Source organism: Balaenoptera borealis, assembly GCF_965194805.1.
Source record: "Balaenoptera borealis genome assembly, chromosome: 20".
Taxonomy (NCBI): domain Eukaryota; kingdom Metazoa; phylum Chordata; class Mammalia; order Artiodactyla; family Balaenopteridae; genus Balaenoptera; species Balaenoptera borealis.
This window is the reverse complement of record NC_138879.1, coordinates 19704413-19713987: the sequence shown is the minus strand read 5'-3', so window position 1 is coordinate 19713987 and position 9575 is coordinate 19704413. Positions and strand designations below refer to the sequence as shown.

Here is a 9575-nt window from a genome sequence, read left to right as displayed (position 1 = left end):
CACTTACCTCTTTTCTAAGTGTTTCTCATCAAAACAGCTTAATCCAAATCCTCCATGAAGATGTCTGGTCATTTCAGCTCTGTTTCATCGTATTTCCTCTTGTGCGAATTCTCACAGTCCCTGGAAGAGACACTGCCATTTATTAGAGAACTCTACGGTACCACGCACAATGCTGAATAATTTGCATAAGTAATTCTCAACCTTTAACTTTTGCAATAAGACCATAGCAGGTGATTATTATTTTTCCCAAAATTTGTAGTTGAGAAAAACTAAAGCCCAGAACGTTTAATAACTTGATCTAGGTCTCACAGCATGTAAGTTATCATCAGAATTCAAAACTATCTCTGAAGCTCTTTTATTTCCCTGTCATGTACTTAATTATATGTTGTTTGAATCATATGTAAAGGGATTTCTAGTCTTTTCCATCAGACCACATACTCCTTGAGGACAGGCACTCTTCAGAATGTGTTAGAGATTCAATAACTACTTGACTTATAACAAGTGGGTTTGCTGATCAGCCTCCTTTACTCTAGTTACATACTAGTTTTAGCCATGTCATGTTAACACTATAACTGAAGTAAAATGGAAGGGAATTTTTAAAGGTACCTGTCTGTTTGATAGACGGTGATTATCAGCTTAAGCGGTGGTTTTGAAAAATGGAATGGGCAGGTTGGCAGTTTGGTTTTCTTTTAAAAAAAGAACTTTTCATGCTGTTTTGCAAAGAGAGCCAAATTCATTTTTCAGGCTATATATAGTCTCATGAACCTGTTTTAATATGTTCTGACTTCTGGCTAAAAAACTGATGTCCTTTCTAAAATTGAGAACTTACTTATGTTTATACATAATTGCATATGTAGATAATGTAGTGAATCAGTATAGAAAATCATCTAGCAGACTCTGAACTTTTCAATCAAGATCATGTTACATATCTTTGATATTCCTTTATTTTCTCAAATCCATGAAAAGATAGCAAGGTGAATCTGCTGGAAAAAAACATCTCACAGGTTTTGACTTCTCAAATATATCCAGGGCACACACTTTGAGAGGGATCATTTCTTACTTCTCAGGGAAATCACTTTTAATTCTTCACACTCAGCAGGGATCACTTGTAAGAACACAATCTGGTTGGTAAAAAAGAGGAAAGTCAGGGTAGCTTCTGATGTATTTACCTGTGATTGAATAAGTGGAGAACCTACATCAACACCATTTTGAAACTGCAACAGGAACAAGTTTGAATGTAGCAACACAACGAAATAAAACTGAAGGAGTGCTCATCCCATGGCTGCTAAATAAGTTAGTGAGTTATTTGTATGGGATTATACAAACAACAACAAGGAAACATTCTGATGGACGGAAGCCATGTTCCTTGAGATGGGTGGCTGTAAAAGACTCACAGAGGACAACTTTGTAGAAGAAAACCTTCCTTTGCAACAAAAGTCTACCTGATCCACTGTCTCTATGTCTTCCTGTGAGTCTTGTCTCCAAGGATGCTGCAGTGTCCCCACCGGCCCCGCCACCACCACCTGCTCCTCTGACATGTGCTGTCAATGTGGACTCTGCTTGCCCAGCACCTGCCCACATGAGATCAGCCTCTTTCAGCCCACCTGCTGTGACACCTGCCCCCCACCCTGCTGTGTGCCTGACTCCTGCGTGCCATCATGTTGGCTGCTCAATAGCTGCCACCCTACTCCAAACCTGAGCGGGATCTCTGTCACAACCTGCATCCAGCCCTGTGAGTGTGAAGCAGAACCCTGCTAGCTAAAGATATCTCAACGAGCTTGCCCACATTGCCCTAAGGGACTGCAGTAGTCATTAAGAGCTGCCCAGCAAATAGCCTTTAATAAGAAGCTCTGGGAAAAAAATGTTCTGACCCTGTGCCTTCAGTTTTGCAGAAGTGTTCTCTCTATGTTTTGAACAATGATTTCAAATTAGAAGTGGAAAAAATGCTATCATGGACCTCCTTACTTTAAATAAACACCACTCTTCCCCAAACCATGTACTGACTCAATGTTTAATGCCATAATTACCTGACTCTTGACACATGCATGCATCATGAACCTATAAATATGTCCAGCAGAATTACACTTTCTGATGACATCAACATAAATCTCATAGTCAAGAAGAGGCCTCACAGGGATATGTAAATACATGAAGAAAATTGCCTGGATAATAAAATATATTAAACTCTAAGCTTAGAATTATTTTAAATTCCAAGGTCAGCACCTACTTTTAATTTTAATTTTTTTCCCTGCCTCTGTAACTCACATACATCTTTAAAGAGGCTGAGAAACTGGCAATTAGAGATCAACAAACTCACAGAAGGAACCCCAAACATTGAGCTGAGCCACATTTTTTCATTGTCTCGTTTAGGCGAAGCTTGGAATGTAAAACTTTTTTTTGTTTTAATTAACTATTTTATTTTTTATCTATTTTTGGCTGCGTTGGGTCTTCATTGCTGCGCATCAGCCATCTCTAGTTGCGGCGAGCGGGGGCCACTCTTGTTGCAGAGCATGGACTCTAGGCTCACAAGCTTCAGTATTTGTGGCACACAGGCTCAGTAGTTGTGGCTCGCGGGCTCTAGAGCTCAGGCTCAGTAGCTGTGGCACACGGGCTTAGTTGCTCTGAGGCATGCGGGATCTTCCCAGCCCAGGGCTTGAACCGGTGTCCCCTGCATTGGCAGGCAGATTCTTAACCACTGCGCCACCAGGGAAGTCCCTGTAAAACTGTTTTGAACTGTAAAATACTTCACAAATGAAATAAGTCACTGATTTGTAAAGTTTTATATTATTATAAGGGGCTACTCTAAAAATAAATACATACCTTTTTTCATTCTTATCTGTTATTTAATACAATTCAGTAGATATTTATCAAATGTCTATGTTCCAGGCATTGTCCCAAGTGCTTGACAGAGACAAAGAAGATTAAGACGCAATTCCCACTTTCAAGGAGTTTGCATTGGAGTAAGGAAGACACATATAAATGAGAAACTGTAATATATATACCAGAATAAAACAAGACTTAGATGAAAAGATAGGCAGCACACTTTGTGAGAGCAGAGAAAAGAATGAAAACATCTAGAAGAACCCCCTAAAATTTCTTCATGAAGGATGTTCAAGCTAGTGCTTGAGGGATGAGTAGGATTTGAGAAGTAGCAAATTGGGGTTTTTGTTTTTAGCTAGCTTTCTTCTCTTTTAAGCAGGCTAGACTGGTCTTCCCTAAGGTCCCCTCAGAGACAACAGATTCTGTACTCTGCGTTTATTCAACAACCTTTTGCTAGCCAACAAATTATGTAATTTAGACTCCACTATCCGAATAATTTTGCGCTGCTCATGGGGAAGTATGTGGAAATGTTGGAATCATAGCATATTACACATTGGAGATTATTTGGTTCAACTTCCTCATCTGCCAACCTGCAGTAAGGCAAATCAAGGCCAACTGAGCTGAAGAATGTGTATAGGCATTCCTCAAAGGAATTTACAACCTAACTGAAGATCTAGGATACGAAAACAAGTAAACATACAAAGTAGGGAGTTAAGTCAGTGAAAAAAAACATGATTTCTATGAATGTCACAGTGCTAAATAACAATGGATCACAACCCCTTCCAGAACCCACTGTGATTTTGTGAATCTTATGATTCTTCTTTCCTGTTTCATCTTATTTTAAAGTAAATAATTCCTGTGAAAATGAATGAATACTGAAGTGATTTTCTTTTAATGGTATATTTAACAAAAAAAAATCAACTGGGTAGATCTTTCCTTCCAGTGAATTTACACTCTGACTCACTACAACATTGGTACAACTTTGAGAATAGAGACTCTTTAAAAAAAAAAACAAAAAAAAACACCCCTAAACCCACAGAGTAATACAACCTTTGGAAACTCACTATAGATTTATCAAAAATAATGAAAAGCGTTTCATCTTATTCCATTCTGTCTGTCACCTTGCTTGCGCAATAGAAACTGAATTATATCATCAATAAATAAGCATCAACAAATATAACTGAGATGCATAAAGTCATAAGCAACATTCATCTGTAAGTTGCCATGTCTTTGTTGAGCCAATTAATCATTTGAGCTGCATATTCTGAAGTTAGCCATTAAAAATCATATTATGTTATGCATATTATCTAAAACTAAGGGGGGAAAAATGAGAAGAATTTATCCTCTGAAACTATAGCTGAATTGTCACTTAGACTAATTATTCATAATTCATGTAAGATTTGGCATTCCAGGACCCTGTGAAGATAAAATGTGATCATCTTATGACAAAAATGACAAATCAATGAGTCAAACGCATGATTAATTTAATAAGGGCAGGAACTCTTAATGGACAAGTAAATAAGAAACTAATTAGAGAACCTTAGTGGAAACGGGTAGCATAAACAAAAACGAGAGGAAGCCTTCTGATTGGACCAACACCCAATGAGGAGAGTATAAAAGAGCCCCAAAGTGAGAGAAGATATTTAATCCTAGAAACCTCATCTTTCTCTCCAAGAAACCAAGAGTAAACCAGATTCCCAACGCCATGGCTTGCTGCGCTCCCTACTGCTGCAGCGTCCCCACCGGCCCTGCCACCACCATCTGCTCCTCTGACAAATTCTGTCGGTGCGGAGTCTGCCTGCCCAGCACCTGCCCACACACGGTTTGGTTACTGGGGTCAACCTGCTGTGACAACTGCCCTCCACCCTGCCACATTCCTCAGCCCTGTGTGCCCACCTGCTTCCTGCTCAACTCTGCCCAGCCCACCCCAGGCCTGGAAAACATCAACCTCACAACCTTCATTCAGCCCTGCTGTGAGCCCTGCATCCCAAGCTGCTGCTGACCGATGGCTGCCTCGCTCAGTACCTGGCAATAACACAGAAGCTATCTATTCAGCATTCACTTGCCTCAGTAGTTTATCAAATATTGAGGTAGACCAGATGGCGTAGATATGGAAAACCTACTTTTCATCTCAATGGAAAGAAAATCAAGAAATTTTTATGGTTATTTGGCTAACTGTTTGATTCATTTGGGCAGATGAATGTCATCTATTATCAAAATAGTATTGAAATCTATAAGACTTCAAACTGTATTTTCTTGGTCATGTTGCTTCTTGCATGCCATTTCTTGTATTGGGCATCTTCATAGAGGAAAAATATCTTGATGGGTTATCCAATAAACTTTATTTCTGTGGCAAGTTGTGTTCTTCGTTTATGTTAGAGTTTTTGGTATATTTCTTTCATTAAAAAAAAAGGTAAAGGAAAGATAATTATTTTCTTTAAAAAAAGAAGCTCTTAGAGGGATAACTAAAACTAGCTTACTAACATGGCTTGCTAACTTTAAATTGCTTATCTTTTATGTTCACCTTCTCTTCTCCTCCTCAGACAAATACAATTTGGGAGTGAGCCAGCATTTATTTACCTACAATTTGCCAGGTAAATCACATGTATTAATTCATGTAACCCTTAATACAGCATAATAGGAAAATGAAGCTTTAAGAGCGATTCAACATTCTCAAAGCCACAAAGTTTAGTTACTAAGAAAACCAGGACTGAGCTCCTTGTATATCTGTTTGGCTTTAAAGCCCAATTCTTTCTACCACATCACAGAGCCTCCAATGCTAATAGAGACAGAAGCTTAATGAACACAGTTATGACATTAACTAAAACTATGCAAGAGAAATAAAAATATAAGAACCTTTAACAAAATCATCCCCTCCAATTGTAATAGAAAAAGATATACTGGCTCATAGATTAAAAGTGGCAGGTATTCAATTCTAAGATCTGGGTCATTTAGTGGACTTACCATTTTGACTTCATTTCCCCTTGGAGAGAACTTAAAGTGGTCAATTCTAGTAGTAGGGCACTAGGAATATATCTCTACCTGCCACAATACTACCCCAGTAATGAATAGAATGCCAATATTTTCCAGATGATAGTGTGAGATCTAGAGCCAAAGCCTGATTAAACATGGTTTAATCTACTACTTAATTTTACTTCATTTTACAAAACTACTTAATTTTTTTCTTGTGCAGATTATTTTTTCCAGCCTTAGATTACATATATATAAATATAAATATATCTTAAAATAGATAATATATAAGTATATATTATATATTTATATATGAATACATATATACATATAATACATATGTCAAAATCCGAAAAAGCATTGAGCTAAAACCGAAAGAATGCGTGTGAAAAAGAAAAAGAGAGCAAGGAAGAGGAGAAGCAAATGCCTTTAAATAAACATGTTCTTAAATGTCCTCAGTTTGCCTATCAGTCTCTTCAGAGAAGGATTTCTCAGAGGATCCCACAGGCTTGTTAGTAGCTCAGCTCTGAATGAACAGAACTTAGAAGCCATGGAGTAAGAAGATGGAACACAACCTAGGATACAGTCGACAAGGGATTTAGTCCATTAACTCATTCACTTGGCCAATATTTCTTGCATGCCTCTCCCATGCCAGGCTCCAAATCCATACCAAGAGTATAAACATAAAAGAAATGTTATTACCTAAAGTGCCCTCAAGTTTCTCTCAAATCTCGTGAAGGAGACAAATTATTATAATCACAGAGTATGTGTTCTATGTATGTTGTGTGAACATAATTATAATGCCTTGTGATTTCTGCTGTGACAGAGATGTGAGCAGTATGCCAGGCAAGTACACAGACAGGGTAACTAAAAACCCAGATTTATTTAGTGAGTCAGTGTTAGGGTGAGGGACAGTTATGGAAAGCCTTCGAGCTATCCAAGCTAAGCATTAAAAGGTGATGAAGCAGAAGAGGTGAGGAGAAGCTCTTCCAGACAGAACAGCAGCTTACTAACTCATGGATGCTTTAAAGATGGGAGAGACTGAGGCCAGGGAGAGAGAAGAAATCCAAAGACCCTGAGGTGGGACCCCCCCAGCAGGGGTGTTCAGGCTGAACCCTCGAAGCAATGAGAGATTTCAAACAAGAGACTAACAACCATATTTTACTTCTATCTCTTTTTATTATCAATCTTTATATCTTCATTGCCCAGATACCCCCACTGACCATAGAAACGTGTAATTAAAACTGGGCAAGTTCTAGACTCAGAGACATAGAGAACAGACTTATGGTCGCCAAGAGGAAGGGGGGTGGGAGAGGGAAGGACTGGGAGTTTGGGATTAGCAGATGTAAACTATTATATATAAGATGGATAAACAACAAGATCCTGGGGGGAAGGGTGGGGGAAAGGGATACTTAGGGAGTTTGGGATTGACATGTACACACTGCTGTATTTAAAATGGATAACTAACAAGGACCTACTGTATAGCACAAGGAACTCTGCTCAATATTGTAACAACCTAAATGGGAAAAGCATTTGAAAAAGAATAGATACATGTACATGTATAACTGAATCACTTTGCTGTACACCTGAAACTATCACAACATTGTTAATCAACTCTACTCCAATATAAAATTAAAAGTTAAAAAAAAGGTCCTACTGTATAGAACAGGGAACTATATTCAATTTCCTGAGATAAACCATAATGGAAAAGAATATAAAAAAAAGAATGTCTCTGTGTATGACTGAGTCACATTGCTTTACAGCAGAGATTGCCACAACATTGTAAATCAACTATACTTCAAAGAAAAAACTGAACTAGCTCTTGTGAGTGTGTGTGTGTGTGTGTGTAAATTTTCAGCACTTTGAAAATCTACCATCTCATCAAGAATCATCACGTTTTTCCTGCACTTGCTTAAAGAAAAAAGGTACCCTTTGTTTCTAAAAATAAATATGCTTAATATCTCTGACACATGCTTTAAACTTGCATTTTAAACCACATGAAAGGTAGCTTAATCCCAAAATGTCCTATATTTAGCTTTTGACAAGTCAACCACCAGGCCATCTAAGGCAAATTACCTCACCTCTCTAGGACTCATGATCCGAATTAATAAACAAAGGAGAGTTATCCCCAGGTCTCTTAGACCATTGCAGAGAAGATAAATTCTAATAAAGCACTACAGGTCTTTTCAATAAAAGAAATGAGTTTATTCATAAACTTGGCATTTTACAACTGTTTCTAATCTGTAACCTAAAGTCTTATTTCTAGTTATAGAAACATAATATTCCACACAGAATAGTAACAATTCCTTTTCCTTATAAGGTTGACTCAAAATAATATGCTTTCTAAATAAGAGATTGATATTCTTCTGCCATGAAATTCTAACTGTGAGAGTCTGCAAACCCCTTTATAATGCTTTTCTTAAAATGTCAAAATAATTTTCTTAATAATCAGCGCTGAGTAAAAGGGTGAGCAATTTGGCAGGTATTCACTCAATGATCAATCTAGGGGAAATCCAGGGACACCAGCAAAGATCACGAACCCTTTCTTCCAAGCAGAGCCATAGAGAATTTCTTTAAATTTGAAATTTATTAATTTCCGTGCCAGCCATTTTCTCTAACTGTAGGTGAGAACTTTTAGGTAAATGTTTGCCATTTCCAGTAAGGTTGTTCTTTTACTTACTTTCTTCCCATTCTTCTTCCCCTAAGTTTGACCTGCAACTTGCTTGGATAATGATGGTAATAATTTATCTTTGTGTAGCATTTTATGATTGTCTATGGACTTTAATCCATTTTTATCTCATGCGAGCCTCACAATAATCTTCAGAGTGGAAGAATGTAGATATAATTACCCTTATTTTACAGAGGAGGAAGATGAGGCTCCAAAAAGTTAATTGCTTGCCATAGCAAGAAAGGTAGCCAACAGTACTGGGACCAGTAAAGAACTCTTGTAACTCTTAATGTGGTCCTATTGAATCCACACCCCCTCCAGAAAAAAAATCACACAGACTTTCCCATCATGCACTGAGATTCAGGTAGACTTAAAGGAAGAGAGAAGAACCATGGCTTGAAGGATGAGTGAGTCAAAGTTGACTGGAAATGCTTTGAGTCGTCAGGGTAACGCCGGACAGGAGCCCACTCTGTGTTCCCTCTCATATGCTGAACTATGCTTGAAGTCTAAATGGTCTACTGGAGCTAGAATCCATGTCTTTCTTACCACAGCTACATTTCATCTGGGGAGAAAATGTACTACTTTGGGGAAAAAAACGTGAACAAAATCAATTGTGGACATATTAGCTTAGGTCCTTAACTTCACTTTCCATTGGTAGCAATATTAGTATCATGGTGTTAAGTTATTCTTTTACTTAGCATGTAGACATAAGCTAAAAGTTCAACTTTCCCACACTCAGCAGAAAAAGAAACAAAGCAAGCCAGTTCTCAATAGAAAGATAAATGTCCTTATGAAAGAATGTTTTAACCTAACAGTTATGAAAGAAATGTAAATATTACAACAATGAAATTTCATTTTCCACCCACCAAATTGGCAAACACTTTAAAAATAAAATATCTAGCAAAAGTGTAGGGAGGGCTTCCCTGGTGGCTCAGTGGTTGAGAGTCTGCCTGCCGATGCAGGGCAAACGGGTTCGAGCCCTGGTCTGGGAAGATCCCACATGCCGCAGAGCAACTAGGCCCGTGAGCCACAACTACTGAGCCTGCGCGTCTGGAGCCTGTGCTCCGCAACAAGAGAGGCCGCGATAGTGAGAGGCCTGCGCACCGCGATGAGGAGT

At 38.3% G+C, this 9575-nt stretch overlaps 1 protein-coding gene and 1 long non-coding RNA gene across 14 annotated transcripts in view; one reads left to right on the top strand and one right to left on the bottom strand.

The window, feature by feature from the left end:
- The window catches only part of LOC309619297, a 388116-nt gene that overhangs the window by 148878 nt on the left and 229663 nt on the right, over nt 1-9575 (bottom strand). For all 13 annotated transcript variants that reach the window (XR_014238861.1, XR_014238862.1, XR_014238863.1 and 10 more), the window contains one exon: nt 8-120. This is a non-coding gene — a long non-coding RNA (uncharacterized lncRNA). The remainder of the gene's footprint in view (nt 1-7; nt 121-9575) is intronic.
- On the top strand, nt 1772-9367 carry LOC309619289 (keratin-associated protein 3-3-like). Its single transcript, XM_082374354.1, has one exon. It carries the CDS (start codon nt 4526-4528, stop codon nt 4820-4822), a length of 297 nt encoding a protein of 98 aa, XP_082230480.1. The 5' UTR covers nt 1772-4525; the 3' UTR covers nt 4823-9367.